General features: G+C 35.4%; 1 protein-coding gene across 2 annotated transcripts in view; it reads left to right on the top strand.

Annotated features, from left to right (window-relative positions):
* AGMO (alkylglycerol monooxygenase) overlaps positions 1–16,560 on the top strand; it is a 186,906-nt gene that overhangs the window by 106,812 nt on the left and 63,534 nt on the right. Inside the window, exons 11-13 of one of the 2 annotated variants that reach the window (XM_038124932.1) lie at positions 504–586; positions 1,759–1,864; positions 2,204–3,031. In XM_038124932.1, coding sequence (XP_037980860.1) covers positions 504–586; positions 1,759–1,864; positions 2,204–2,266 — 252 coding nt within the window. In that variant the 3' untranslated portion in view covers positions 2,267–3,031. Of the gene's footprint in view, positions 1–503; positions 587–1,758; positions 1,865–2,203; positions 3,032–16,560 lie in introns of those variants that run through there. The other variant, XM_038124924.1, reaches the window with a different exon arrangement.

Genomic DNA, 16,560 nt, shown 5'->3' with positions numbered 1-16,560 from the left:
TCATGAAGGGAAAACATTATTTTTGTTTCATCTTAAACATAATCATGTCATGTGAGTTGTTATTCTCACCAGGACCTTGATGTTTGTATCCACTGGGATTCAGAGATGGCTATTGTAAAGACCTGGTAACACAATATGAAATTTAAAGAACAGGGCTGCTGGGATTTTTATCTAGACGTTAGTTTCTTCACTCTTAAGTAAAGTCAAAAGGAAATCAAATAACTTTGGGAAAAAAACACATAGGACAGAAGGGATTAGGACACATAGGACACATAGGACATTAAACATTAATACAGCATTCAGGAAACAACTGTGAAGGTGGTTACTCCAGGTATGAGTGCAATCCATAGCAAATTTTTTTTCTAAAATTTTATAAAATTTAAAGTAGCAAATTACTGTAAAAGAGGACACTAGCTTCAGTCAGTGAGTGAGTTGAAGCTACTGTTCTGTAAAAACTCAATTTCAAAATTACTCTAAATGAGTTTTTGTCTGCCTTTTAACAGATGTTATCACAGGGAACAGTTCTTATGAGAATTGGCTTTATCATTCTGTCTTTGGCATCTTTTGGACTACTTATGGAGAACAAGTAAGATACAAAATATTTTATTCTTATTATTATTCTTTCATTATGGATTTTTTATTTTTTTATTCTTTCATTATGGATTATATATAACTATATGTAAATCTCAGAAATTGTATTGATAAAGAGATCTAATCACCCAGACCCACACATGGCTGTCCTTTGACTAGAAAATAACACATGACTAGCCAGCACCTAAATCCAGGATTGTTCCCATAGCAAGAAGTGACTACGTCTTTATTGTCCCTTGCAGAAAGGTTTTGGGATGGGCTCTTCATGTCTTCCTCTGTGCTTGCATTTACTGGGTCCAGTCCCCTGGGTTTGGAGCAGTGGCAGGTGAGTGGGACCTGTCAGCTGTCTGAGCTGTTCAAGGTCAGGTTGTGTGAGCCCTGTGTAGCACGCCATAGGTGCCAGATACAGTGATGGTATACGAAGAGCACACAGTGTAGCTCAGAGTGGGCTCTAAGTCATGTGAAAGATGGTGTAGACTTGAGACTGAACTTAACCAGTATAGCTTCAAATTAGGTTGGATCTTGAATACACCAGGCCAGTGAGATACATTATGTAGTAGTCCATATGGACACTGTGGCCCTGAAGAAGAATAAGTAGCATCCACACTTTCTTGCAAAGAAGTTATTTGCCCAGGCAGCGAAGAAATGTGGAGTAGAAGTTTCCTTTGAGACTGAGGTGCCAGTACTGCTGTGCACCTGCTGTTTATTATGTTTTCAGAAAGGAATACCTTTCACTTTTAAAGTCTGAACAGTTTAATTCAGGATAGGTAAAAATCTGTCACATGCCAGAAATGTGAATAACACAGGGAGTTAATAAAGAGGCATTAGTAAAAATTTACAGAAGTAGACCACTAAAAAGATTCTGAACTACTTATGTAGCAGTTCACAGAATTTTGTTGTGGTAATTTTTGAGATCAAAGGACAGTAACTAAATATAAAGCTCCATTCATGTTAGTTCAAATATATTTTGCAAGTATGGGTATTCTCACCAGCAGGAAATTCATGGTTGTAAGTCCATGTAAGGTATATACCATAAAAACTTAACTTTAGCAAAGATGACTAGATGTAAGTGGAGGACATCACAAACTAATTATATTTTCTCTTTTTCACTGCTCTTAGCAAAGAAGAAAAGATTGGATGTTAATCTGAATTGATTCCCTTTTCTAGGTCCAAAGCAGGAATTTTGGAAATCATCCGCTGTTTAGTCTTCATAGGTGTTTGCAAACTTGGCTCCTTTAGGAGTAATTTTTCCTTCTTGGGATATGCATATGAGGTAAGACATTAATTTTTAAATGTCTATGCTGGTTATTCTAGATTTTTTATCATTTTACAAAAAAGAAAGACTAAACATTTACATTTTGCTATCTTACTTTTCATTGTGCTATTTGAACAGAGTATTATTTTTTTATCTCATTATTCTTCACTTTTTATGATTATTTTGTAAGAAAATTATTCCAGTTCACTACTGAGATGCCAGTTATCCTTGGAAAAAAGGTCATGAAGGACTGCATTTACCACTTCTTGCAAAAATAATTTACTTGTGTCCATATGCTTTGAAGTGAATAATAGTAATGCATTGCTGAATTTCGATTGTTTCATTCTCCTTTTATGGGAGAAATATGAAAATTCTTGGAGACTGGAAGACTTAAATATAAAGTATTTCGCTCTGCATTAATCCTGTGCCTCAGAAACAGACTTTTAGCCATTGACAAGGAGTGGATACAGGAATAAATAGACCCATGGTCTGATACGTGTGGTTACTTTTGTGTTCTTAGCATTTATTTTATTCTGTTCATGCCTTTTGCTTTTTATTATTTTCCTTTCCAGTACAGTTTGCATTTCATATCTCTTTTAATATTATCACAATGAAATAAGAATAGTCACTGTTAGTATTCCTGTCTGAACAACATTACCAAGCTACTTACTGTTGATTACCAGAAAATAATGGTTGTTCATAACCAACAAGGTTATGAATAGGTGGCTGGATTAGTAGAACCTCATCAAAAAGTTACTCTTGGGTTTCAAATCAGAACAAAATCAAATAAAACAGTAGGAACTGGGATTCAGACAAGTGCAGAATGGTTCCTTTGACTTTAAACATATACAAAATTTATAGTGTCTTTTCCAGCTGGAAGTGGTCTCGCTTCTCCTGTTTTCTTAAAGAAATGGAATTAGAAAAATGAAAAAAAAAAACCTACTGCTGCTGTGGGTCTGGGAGGTTTTACTGGTTTTTTTGGTTTTATTTTTTTTTTCTGCCTGGGTTGGAAAACAATAGCTATTGGACAATATTTAAAGCTAGATAAATGCCACTAATTGAGAATTGTTTCATTTCTCCCCTGTCCCCTTGTTACATTGTCAAAACTTTGGTGTGTAAATCAAATGGTTCTTGAATTCCTTTGATAAGAGTCTGCAAGAATTTAGCAGGTATTTTAAGAAGTTTACTTAAATATAATTTGGAAATTGTAAAATTTCCTTAGTAGAATAATACAGTAGAAAGGCTTGAAGTAACAAATTCAAAAATTTTGGAACAGTTTACCTTGCCCTTGAGACATAGCTTTCAGACTTGAATTATTTGGGTATTCTAAGTGAACTCTGCGAGAATTATGTCATTATATACACCCTCAATACCCGCCCTGCTGAGTTCTTTGTTCATATATAAAAGTGTCTCTTACTAAGAAATGAGTTGAAGAAAAAGATTAGATTATTATTCCTATTGTTTATAGGGAATTCTATAGCTTCCTTTTCTTTCATGAAGAAGAAAATAAAATGAAGTAGTTCTTGCTCTGTTCTTTACATGTTTCTGTCATTAAAATAAATACTTTATTGTCATCTTGAGTTCTTCTCTACTGTACTTTCCTATACTTTCTTTCTTATGTTTATTCTTTCATCCTTCATATTACAGTTTTTTGTTGGTCTTTTGTTAGTCCTTTCTTTGACACTGACTATGTAGTCCATTTTTTACAAGAGGCAGGACTACTTGCACACAATATTTCCTTGAAAATACTGGAAAAATAGGCGTATTTCAAATAATTTGCTCTTGGGCAGACCAGAATAGATAATGTTTCTGAATGATGCCAGTATTTCCACCCTTAACATTTTATCACAAGTCAACAATTTCGTTATACTAATAGCTTTTGTGATCATAGAATAATAGAATAGGTTGGGTATGAAGTATAAAGATACTCTAGTCCAATCCTCTGCAATTAGCAGAGACATCTTCAACTACATCAGGTTGCTCTGAGACCTGATCAACCTGATCTTGAAAATTTCCAGGGATGAGGCACCTACCACCTCAGTGGACAATTTGTTCCAATGCTTCACCATCTTCACAATTAAAATGTTTTCCTTTTTGTAGTCTGAATATTTTTAATGAACTTCAAAATGTCTCCCATTTTAAAATTAATGATCCACTTTTAAAATAAATTATCCACTTTTGCTCCCAATGTATTATATGCATGGTGGGCGTGCTCTTATGGGTCTAATGGAATTTATGTCAAAATGAAATAAAAATCAGAGAGATTTCTGGAAATTTTTCAGTTCATGATGAAAAGTCTTCAAACAGTAATGTTTTACCTCGATACTGATGCGATCATTTTGAAACAGCAGTATCAGAAAGCATAAGAAATACATAAACAGATGGTTTCCCCAGAAGTTAGGTTTAAAGTTTATCCTAAAAAATGTTTCTGTTCATCATTCCAAGTTGATTATCCTTCATAATATAATTACATAGGTAATCTGCTTGATTTTAAACTTCCTTTGCTCTGTTTCACTTTCACATTCTCTTACAAATTTTAAGAGATGTAAATTGAAACATTTATTTAATCATTTTGTTTTCCTCATCTGAATATCCTGTCTTTAAGATACACCTAGATTTAGATGACTTTGGTCTTTTTAATATAATATTTCTAGTAATCATAACCTGTAATTGCTCAAAGATGTTGTCTTTACATCTTCATCCTTATGTGTTACCGAATTAACAATTCTTTAGTAATCCAGTGTTAAAGAATGAAAGCACAACATCATGTAAGAGAGTTTGTGTTGACTTTTTCTGTAAATTAAGCCTTCAAGGGCGTGATTACTTAAGGATGAAGAAGTGTTTTAAGAATCTAACAAACAATTCTTTCTCAGAATTCTTAAGTCAATGGTAAGTGCAAGACTAATTTTACCAATGGCATGTTCAATAATGAGTGAAAAAGTTATGTTACTGGTTTCCATATGTGGGGGATTTTCTGCTACTATATTTCATATGTTCCTGTTTCTCAAGACTACTTTAGGACCAGTAAAGATTTCTAAATAACATATCCTTGCAATACTATTTGAAGGGTATTCTAACTGCCAGAAATAGATGCTTTAAACTGAAAATAATTGTGTTTGGCTCATAAGAAGACTTGACAATTATCAGAATTACTGCATTGGAAGAACACCTTCTGGGGGGAAACTTAATGGGAAATAAAAAAGAAATGAGAGAAAACTAGGGGGTCAGTTAGAGGAGGGAGAAGAACAGTGGAAACAAGGAGCAAGCCTTTCCCACTTTGCCATTAGATTAGCTCAGGTGGGCATGAAAAAAGCAGCTGAAGATGGCAGTCTGAGTAGAAGGAGCAGTCCTGCCTTGTGGCTCTTACCCTCCTCACTGCCCTGCTAACTGGCTTTGCCAGCTTAGGCCGACCAGGTAAGTTATGCAACTTGCTGTGGAGCAAGAAAATTTCTTAATGCTAGGGCTCAGGGAAGGAGGAAGCAAAATGATGTTATAGTTGTGTAAGAAAGAAAGACTCCTGCTTTTGCTAAAGCTGCAGTCTTAATATGTTGTTTTCTGTGTCTGCGGTCAAGCAAAAACAGCATTGGCTCCATCAGTGCTTTGAAGTTGTGTGTTACCAGATTTGGTTCCTTATGAAAATTGTGTTATTTTTCTGACCATTTAAATGTATTTTCCTCCCTGCTATTGTATTTGAATTCATTCTATGATATACTCATGGGGATCTCTTTTCTTCTCCAAGAAAATAATTTGAAGCTATCATCACTGCAAAAGTGACCACAGGAGGTGGAACAGTGTACATTCCTCAGCATGCATTTTCTATTCCTTTTCCTGTATATATTTCATATGGATGATTAGGTGAATGTGGAAGGGGGAGGGAGTGAATTTTTTGTTGTTGATTCTTTTTTTTGAGGTTTTATGTGTTATTTGTTTATTTAAGAAAAAAGTGGTGATATATGAGGAAATTTTTATATCTTAAGAAAATTATTTCTTGGGTAGAGGTCAATAAAAACCTTGGTGACAGGGAATATATTTGACTGGTTTGAAGAGCTGGTGTGTTTCTTTTGAGAATCTGTGCTGCCACATCCTATACTAGTTAGCTTTCTTTAGGCTGATTACTTCATGCCTGCGTAATGTGATGATTGTGTGTATTACTAAAGCCAAATCATTTTCTGTCAGATTGGACCTGGAGCCTCCTAACCAGCTGGAGGTAGCAGAAAACATTGCTTGTATGTTCAGTTATGTGACGGTTCAGCAGGCACGATATGTAAAAATAAATCTGTGATGATGGTCCACCTCTTTAAAGTGTTTCCATCCAACTGCTCTGGTTTGGCATCCGCCAGCATATTCCATGAGCTGTATTTGGTCAAACACTGGCTGTTATTTGACAGTAGTACTAATGAGGAGCAAGTAGAAATGAGAGCCATTGACATGTTGTTGGAATTCTTGTTTTAATATTTTCACCAACTCTCATAGTAGCTGCAACTCAGACTCTTAAACTGAGAGGCTAGGAGTGAGGAAGAGGGAGGAGGAAATAGATGTCTGTCTTGATGTGTTTATCTTTTACCTTTGTTGTAGCTAAGGCATTGTATCTAAGAGTTAATCTTTTCAGCCTGACTTCTGCATTGCAACTTAATGAGCTGCGTGGCTGTGCCACCTTGGCTGGCATGTATTAATTTACAGGTAGGAAGGACAAAAAATCTAGGGCAACTTTCATGGTGGAAAAGAGAGAAAAAGGGAGGTTTTATACATGTGTGATGTTTTAAATTAATAGCTTGTTTTCTTTTCTATGTGGGCATGTGGTATGTTAGAAATATAACCAGCTTTGGAAGATACACAGAATCTTGGGCTGCAGGGTGTAATTCAACCGTTAACTAATGAAGGTAGAAATGAGCTTTATTGTGGTCAAATAGCTTATTTACTCCTCCAGAGTATCTAAACATGGTAGATGCAGCTGTTCCAAAACTTTTGGAGACAGTATTCTGTACCAAATGGACTGCTTCTCTGATCTTTGATGCAATTCTGGTATTTCTTATGGTATAGAATCTAATTGGTTTGGATAAAATATAAAATATCTCTTTATTAAAGAACTGATTTACACTGTATCATGTGTTCCACAGAAGTCCCTCTTAATGTGATATATTATCACACTACTTACTTTTCTTTTCATCATACAAAGAGTTGCTGTTACTTCACTTGTTTCTTAGTATAATTTACCAGTGTTGGAATACTGACTTATGAGTACAGACGTAAAACAAACATTTACTCATAAGAACTTATTTCCACATCAACGATAGTTTTCTGCTCTGTAGCATTTTTTTCTTGGTCCCTCGTTAAGATCATCTGTGCCACATTTCAAAGAGCCGCGTGTACCATATTTGGTTTCCATTAAGGTGAAAGCTCCATGCCCTGTGCTATGATTTATGACCTCAGCATTTTTGCAGTCTCTGTGCTATAACTAGATTGGCTGGTGTATTTTAAATATATTTTAGAAATGAAACTGGGGATGGAAGGAAACTCTGCTGCCTATGATAAAAAGCCTTGTCAACACACATGGAATCAAACAAACACGTGTTGTAATCTTTTTTTTTCTATGTTAGCTTCATTCAGAAAAGTTTGCTATGCCATGCAGTGTATCCCAGGGACTGGACTTTTAATATTCTTGACAACTGCCCTAAGGGGAATAATGTCCCTTAGAAAAAGTCACAGTAAAATCTGGCAGTAGATTAAGTTAGTTTCCACTTAGGTGTGACAGCAGAGTCATTACTGATTTTAGACTTAGCCAGTTTGAGAGTCGGCTTCACCACCATCAACTAAGGACTATGATGTATAGTTCCAGATGCTCTGGCCAATTGACCGTAAAATTGCTCTGCATTTCTGGCAGAGCAGTTGAGCTGGAGCTTTTAAAATCTCCACTCCCTGAGCTCAACACCCTTCCCCCTCTGCTTAAAAGCTGCTCATTATTCTTCTTCTGCCCGCTGATCTTAGCAAAAGAAAAACTTCTGGAATCAATTAGAAGTGTCTGCGCTTGATGAGATTTGCACGTGAGTTCGGAATTGCGAGGCTTTGATAGTGTCAGCCAACAGCTGCAGTTTCAGGTGGTAAATCTGTGAAGGAATTTTCCAGGGTTTATTTACAATCATAAAATAAAACAAAAATCAAGACAAGTTGGAAACCATCTAATGTGTTGTTAAAATGAAGCCTGAATTGAGTTATATATTTATTTTTTCTGAAAAAAAAGTAAACTGGCAGTTTATTATCAGGATCTTTTCAATTACCTTGCAATTACTAGGCTGTATAGAGCAGCTGTAATAAAATGCAAGCTCTGGTCTGCTTTCTGTAGTTTTACCTATGAAAGAAGCATCTGCTATTACTTTTGTCACTTTAATTGTTTGACAAGACAAGGAGGTAGTCATACTTAATAGAAATCAGAAGCATGCAGTCAAAGATAAAGCAAAGGTAGTACTCTGAACATAGAAAATACATGTTCACATATACTGACTGAAATTTTGTGTTTTCTTTTGTCAACACTTGCACTCATAGATATAAAGTTTATTTTCTAAACCTTCTTATCCCAAAGCATTCAGTGATTGGCATGTAGCTGTATGCAGTGTTTGCATTTTAAAGGTAACAGCCATGCCAATGAGATCATTAATGTTCAGTTGTATGTCTGAGGGTGTCTGCAAAAATGAAGCTCTAATATTTCACACATCTTGTTACTGATGTGATTTGGTTTGTAAGTCAAAGCAAAATTTTTCTACAAGACAGTAATGCTACAAACCTTGTCAAACTACATTCTTTTCTACATCATAATAACACATGGATAATGATAGAGATCTCCATACTAGCGAATCACTTCACTGATATTAGTCCCTAGTGACAGCTGACATATTCCACATGGGTAGATGTTTGTCTGTGTAACTGTAGTTGCAGTATTAGAGTATTTTGTTTGGGTTTTTGGTTTTGTTTTTGTTTTTTGTTAATGCACAAATGCATGAATTTATTTCATACCCCGCATTTCCACAGATGTGGAAGATTCATGTTTCCTACTCTCGACAGAGCTGTTGCTTATTGATCACTTTACACTCTCATAAATTTTACATTGAAGGTTGATTTAAAGATGTCCTGTTAAGTACATTGAAATATCTGAGAGTCAAAGACAGGGTAAGATGGGCAATTTGTGTGTCCTGGATGAAAGACATTGGCTTACTTGTGGAGATTCCCCTTCCATGCAGGTCATGTGGGGAGAAGCAGAAGATGCAGTCTGAGGAGTGCAGAAGGGATCTCCCAGCCATGAAGAACATCCCTGAGTGGGGAGCCTTCCAGCATCACTGTGCATGTCCAGTGTGTGTGTGTTCTCTGGGCTGTCTTTAGCCCATCAAGCTCACCCACATATCTGTGCTTGTCAGCACAGCCTGATACTCAAAATTAGTAGACTATTTTCCAAAACTAGATAGCTTACCTCCAAAGCTATTGTAACAGGCAAGTTACAGGAATTATCCTTAAGAGAGAAGAGTGGTATCTGTGTTCCCAAGACCACAAATACAAATTACTTAGTTTGAATTTTATCTTCAAACCTGATAGGCAGAGGGATTGAATTAACTTTTAAGAGATAAAAGCTGTAGTGAAACAAGCTGTTTCTGATGTGGAGAAGATCTGGGTTTGGCACATACAAGGTGACCACAAAGAACCAACCTAGTATTTAAAAGATTTTTGATATTTCTATCTTGTACAGTTTGAATAGAGAAATCCCAAATATTAAATATACATGCAGTCCAGGATTACTCAATATTTGCATCTTGCAATGGAAATGGTAGCAGACTCTTCTTCCCATAAATGTCTTTCCCCACTTCTGGAACAGTGAGCAGCTATGAAAACATTTCTGGAACAGAATGTCTCTATAGGACACACAGATTTGGACTTAAATTTAGCCCACTGGAAATCTTAAGCTGTACATTTGTGTAGGAAAGCAGAAATAATTTCAAAATGTTCTGTAATGTGTTTTATTACTTTTTAAAAATCATAAATACTATCTTCTGCTCAGTCTATTTTTTTCAGAAGCTTCTTGTGAACACTTAAGGAATAAAAGCGCAGTAAAAGCTGGGCCTCTGTTTTCCTATTAGCAGCACCTGAAATAACTACAGAGACTGAAAACCAGTTCATGACATCTGGGCAATTGCGTGCTAAATTCTAACCAGCCAGTGCCTTTTGTCTAAAGTGGGCAATAGATCAGTAAGATAAAATCAAGCCATTATATGTGCTGTGATTTATTTCCTTTATTACTGCCTTGTTGTATCATTCCCCTGTAGAAGTTCTGTTTTCTATGATGTTTAGAGTCAGGGAATAAGAGAATATAGAGAAAGCAACAATGCTATATTTGATTTTATATTTGGGTATTACACACCCCAAAGAGAATGTTTTAAAATTTCCTTTTAAAATTTTCCTTCCTGCCAATGCCAAATATAAATTGCCTGATGAAAGAACATTAGCAAATGCTGTGTTTAACAACTGATTACCAAATGCAAAACACACAAAACACTTTGTATGTTTAAAAGTTGGAAATAGGTGTTATGAGAAAAAAGTAAATATAAAGCTCTAGTTATCACATGAAACCAAGGCAAAATAATACAGCAACCCTCTATAGAGTCTGGGAGTGATCACATCTGTCCTGACAGAATTTGTTTGGTTTATCTTCATGTGGAAACCATGAAATATTTGAATAGATTGTTTATTTTGCTGATTGGAAGCTAATACAGTTGAAGATGACTGGTTTCAGTTTGAGCATTCTAGATTTTGTTTGATGGAGAAAGGGATGCTATATTTTGTCCTTAGCTATTACCTGAATTCATTGCACATCTGCATGTGACTATAACTCTCTATATCTATTAATTTCTCCTCTTTTTGGCTTCATGGTGTTTGCCCACAAAGAGTGGTCAGATACTAGGAAACAGCTCAAAGTGGTAGTGAAGCAGGATGCTAAGAGGCAGAGTCTGGCCATTAACTGCATTGTTTTATACCTACTTCATAGCTCTTCCCACTTCCTTTTGACACCAACCTAGAGAGTTAATTACATTTTAGTGAAGATACCTGTTATTGCACATACATAAAAAGGCCTGTCCTGCTTCTGCTTGCTATGCAAGCAGTAAATAGAGTTGCCATCATCATGGCTGAATTTCTGGTCATTTTTTTTTGCCAGTCTTAGAAGTGAAACCTGTTAGTGAAACCGTTGCCTTATTTACAAAAGTCAGGGGGATTTTAATGTATACATAGATTTTAAAGTTCTTTGTTATTGTGAGCTGAGAACATTCTAGCACAGGATGAGAAGTGTTCTGGGGTATAATTCTAACATCTTTTTGGGCTATCTTTGCTTCTAATGAAAGCAATCCAAGTGAATCCATTCCAAGTGTATCTTTCCATAGTATGTGCATGGATGGTGATTAGCTCCTGGGGTTATCTGAGTCTTGTTAAACTGCATTCTCAGACCATAAAACATGTAAAAAGCAGGAATTCATCTGTTGTACTTGTGAATTAGACCTCAAAAAGCGTTACCAAGATACCAACAACTGAGAAGAGCCTCTTGCTAGAAGCAACTTTCTAGAATTTGCCTTGCCTTCTGGATAGCAGTCTAAAATGTACAGCTCAATAAAAAACCATGGCATATGCTTTGATGAGTTTTAGCAAGTGCTGAAAAAAAGTTGAGACTTTTCTGTATAAAAGGGCACAGAGCTCCTTACTCCTTCTCTTTCCTTTTATTACTTTTGCTTTTTTTTTTTTTCTATGTGTGAGAAATGAAAAGATAGTAAAGGAAAATGGAGAGGATTAGGGAAACTTTTTCTAGTTCTCTAACCAAATCAAAATAAAATAAAACCTCTAAAATATTTTCAGTTCCATGAAAATTGGAATTAACTTTTTTTGCAAAATGTTAAGACAAACACAAATAGGTGGGAGGTTCAAGGTGAGTAGTTAGAATGCTTCATCCTACTTGGATTGATACACTTTTATTTTACTTTCATTTTTTTGTTTTTTTTCCCCCCAATATTATAAAATTACAATAGTCAAATAGCAGAACAAATTTTTGCCTGAAACAAAAACATCTCACTCAAACGTATTGGTTTAAAATAAAATCAAAAATCTACAACTTGCTTTGAGTTCAGTAGTCTTGAAATAATACATTTCAAGAAGAAAAATTCTTTGTTTCAGTTGTCCAATATCTACTTTTAAGAGCAGAGATAGATAAGTGAGTGTTTTGTCTAAGGGACTATCTGAGGATCTTGCTGTTGAAAGTAAGAAGCTTTTCACTGACAGAGGGAAACTAGATATTTGAAAAAGCAAACATTGTCTAGTTTTTACACAGTCCTAAGTATTGGTAGAACATTAGCGCCCTGGATTCAGGTCAGCTTTTTCACACTCTGATTTTTTTCATTACATTACTCAAGGGTAGCTCACTTCAAACAGATAAAGAATTCTAGAGTACTCTGATTAAGAATAGTGATAGAACCAATATTGTTATATAGCCATAATTTTTATAAATTGGTGCAATCATAATTTGATGTTTTCAGGACTCTTATTGGACTATTTATCACCTTCTAAGTAATCGCTAATTTCTGCCAAGTTCTTATAAAAAGTCTCAATCCACTAAATGAATCAAATCTGCTCATTCCAGTGAACTCCTGACTAGTGGAGAGTTAAGAAGGAGGAAACAGGTTCCTTAGTGGATCCAGGTTTATTTTTTTGGCTTTGCAAGCTCTCTGGCTTTCACAACTTATTAGCCTCAAATAAAAATCAAAAGCATCTGATTGCAAAAGTAACAAAAATAATAGCTGTTAAAGCAGTGTACAGGCAAAACTAGTCCATTTTTCCCAGACAGTCCAAATAAAATCTGTTTGACTAACTACTTTGAATCCTCTACTGTTTTATTTTGATCTTTTTGGGACTAAATTGAATGATCTTCATGATTTTATTTTGCTTTGTGCAATAATCCATACTAATAAACTCTGCACAGAAATATATTTGGGCATATATGCCAGCAATTTCAGAGAACCCAGAATAGATTTGGCAGGAGAGATTCTGCTTTTCAGAACTGTACATGTGTGGACAAATGTTTTCCCCTTGGCTTAGACAGAGTCTTTGGAATGTAAATGTTCTTTGGAAAACTGTTGTTGAAAGGGAACTATGTTGTTAGCTTAACTGCTAAGAAACAAGGTAGGCTTGATACCCTTCAAAATTCTGCTGAATGACTGCCTGTTTGAAGGAAAACAGAAAAATAGGACTTGTGCCTTTAGTCCAAAGTGTGGTACTTTGGGAGAAGGATGTGAAAATTTGTGCCTATCAATTATATTATCAAATGGGCAGATTAAGGTGTAATGGAAAGGAAATGGCATGAGGGATGGCAGGCACAGACCATCCCCACACCATGCAGGGCACACCTGGTCCAAAGGGTTCCTGTAATGATCTAGGAGAGAGGGTAAAGGTGGAAAGCAGGGAGGATCTGTACATCCTCCCGAACTCTGTTATTACTTCATTTGTTAAGGATCTGAATGATTGGAACTTGCTCATGTGAACCCACCCCTACAATGCTGTAGAATTCATATTTTGCAGAGTGGGAAATGAGAGAAGAACCTTGGGTTTATATGGCATTATCTGCAATTATTAATTATCTTATTTTACATCTTTCCAGGCCACATGCCCTGATTTCTGAAGTCTTTAGGGAAGTCCTTGCAGGCAGATTATCTCTTTGTAATTTGGTGACAAGGTCATGGAATCATGGTCTGATACACAGGCACATGCTAACCTTATTTCCTCAGTGGTCAAGAGTTGCTGAATCAGTGATTTAAGCCTAAATGTGGTGTTGGATTTTCTGTCCTGAATTACAGAGGAGACATTGCTATTGTTAATATTCATTAGCATAAGTTTTTTTCCTTGAAATTTTTATTTAGTTGTCAAAATTGGAGGTTCAGCTAATGTTGTATTAATGCCAGGCAAGAATGCTGAATGACTGTTCTCCAGCATCATTTCCCTATTACAGCTAATGCAGTCCATCTCACTGAAACCAAAAAGCTATTGCCAGTACACCTCTTAAATTATTCTCAAGCTGCCAGCTGTGCCATTTGCCTTTGATCCTTTCTTTCATGGTAATTGTCATACTGAAAGGTAAAACTAAAATATATTCTGTACCAAGAGCCACCTTTTCATACTTCTGCAGGATATTTGTCCTCACGAGATTGCTGCAGATTTTACATACTATTAATAGTCTTCTCTATGTGCTATTGCTGCCATCAAGTGCAATTATATAATTATGCATGTGTAACTATTCATGTACAGTAATTTTTAAGTATTGCCAGCTCTCTGGAGCTCCAGCATTTTCTTACTGCTTAATTTAAAAATAACACAGCATACATGAAACGCATGAAATACCTCATTGTTATATTTTAACGGGAGCTAAAAAAAGAAAAATTCTGGTTAAATATGCACTTTGAAGTATGTTGCTGACCAGAAGAATAGATTGCCTTGTTAATAGATGTCATTTGGTAGTTTAGTGACTTGCTTCCATGGTTTTATTTACTATCTGATAAGATAATTGAAAAAAACTGTGGAGTAATCAGTGTAAACAAATCTTTCCAGCAGAGAAAACAATTATATTTACCTTACATGTGTTATTACATGCAAAGAGAAATACCTCCAAGATGTTCTTCTGACCAATGTGGTTTAAAAAATGCTTTCCAAATATGTTTTTTTTATTACTTCTGACTCATTATATTTAGAGAGGAAAATACTTTTCAATTGATAATTTAGTGCTTTAGGAATCTCATTTAAAACATTTGTGTTTTTAAAACATTTGGTCTTTCCTGTAGTAAGGAGGTCCTGAGGCATCATGCTGTCCATTGGCTGGCTCTACAGCAGTAAATCAGGATTTTAATGTACTAATGAGATGCTGGTCTGCAAGTAGCAAAGCACTTCATCACTACATTCTCTGCTTGCAATGTGATACTTAAGAATAAATATTTCCTTTATTAACTCTGAAGTCAAACTAGTTGACATCCAGGCATTGTAACAGTTTTTCAAGTTACTGTCAAGTCCCACAACAAAGCAGTAGTCTTGTTTCCAGGTATGTACAGTGTAAACATGAAATGAAAGGTAGCAGATGAAAATAGACACATTTTGGATCAACAGACAAATATTACAACCAATCAGAAAGCATTTGTCTAAAAATTGAGGATGTTTGTAATGAAAGATACCAGAAGTAGCTCAGGGAAGAGAGATGTGCTGCAAAGATCCTTCACATGTTGAAGATTATCTTACTTTTGAAAAGGGAGCTAATGGAACCATAGATAGAAAGTAATCACTTATCCATTTGTATCAGTAGCACTGTGGGTGGACATTGGTGAGGTGTCAGGGTTTTGGCAGAGAGGATTGCTGCATTGGAGAGATGAGAAAATAAGGGCCCAGATGAGAATTCTAGATCAATGAATGGACTAATTAATGTGTTAGAAAAGAATCTGTGGATGTAGATATGGGGAGTCCCAAGACAGGCAGGATTTAAGATGACATAAAAACAGTGATGATATCTAGAAGTATGGGAAAAGGAGAGAAGTTTTATTTGAAAATAGAGGAGATAAAGAATTTAAAGTATATTTAACCTAAGCTAACATTGAAACACACAACAGTATTGGGACAGATGAAATTTCTATGGTGGGTTGAGGGGTGAGGGGGATGAGATTTAAAGAAAAGAGTGGGATCTGCATAGAGATGACAGAATTTGTGCTGGGATTAATAACATGTAGAGAAGCACAGAAAAGGGAAAAAGCTTCACAAGAATGGTGTATCTGAGCTATAAAAGATAGCATAAAAACTTGATGTTACTGAGCCCTTCATAATGGCTTAAAATAAACTTTATAAAAAATCTACAAATAGATATTTTTGAATAAAAACAAAACTTATAGAAATATATTTAATTAAAGAAAACTGTTCACAAAAACACAAAAGAAGAATAGATTTATCCTTTTATTCATGGTAGTGAAAAACTGGGTTTTGTTTGGGTTTTTTTTGAATACATGAAAGTTAAATTTTCTGGAAACTGAGACCAAATGTGTTCCCTGGTATGTAGCACTAGAGTGCTCTAGCACCACAGACTTTACTAGTGTTAGAGGAGATTCATCTATGACATTGTGATTGTTCAGTCACCAGTGCCTTCTGCAAGAGCAGAAATGGATTGTAGTGCTGAGAAATCAGTAAATAATGTTTATGACATATCAATAACCAGTAGAATTAAAGAGGAGAGTGCTAAATTGGATTTAAATATTTGTTGTTAACTGTCCTGTCTGGCGCATGAAAAAACATAGAATCTTCTCTTTAATCTGTGTGAAATTTTATTAGCTGTATTCATACGGAAAAGGGCCCTCTGAAATAAACCTTAGTATTTTAAAACATTTCCAGAAAGAAGGAAGTAATTAATTCCATAGAAAATCTGAAGTAATATATGAACAACAATAAAGAAAGATTTCAGGAGAGAACTGAAGTGCTGGTGCTAGTGAGACATAAGGACACTGGAATACTCTAGGATGGGAGGAGGTAAAGAAAAATAGAGTGATGAAGTTTTGTAAAAGGATGTGATACAATGAAGGGAAGGAAAAGAGAAAGCAACATGGTTTATCACGTAAATAAAAATATTGTAGAAAAAAGATGATTGTTATTATTATAATAAATGGTATTGCTATCAC

This window comes from Motacilla alba, chromosome 2, assembly GCF_015832195.1.
Source record: "Motacilla alba alba isolate MOTALB_02 chromosome 2, Motacilla_alba_V1.0_pri, whole genome shotgun sequence".
NCBI classification, from domain to species: Eukaryota; Metazoa; Chordata; class Aves; order Passeriformes; family Motacillidae; genus Motacilla; species Motacilla alba.
Note: the sequence above shows the minus strand (reverse complement) of the source record. Positions and strands in the feature narration are given on the sequence as shown.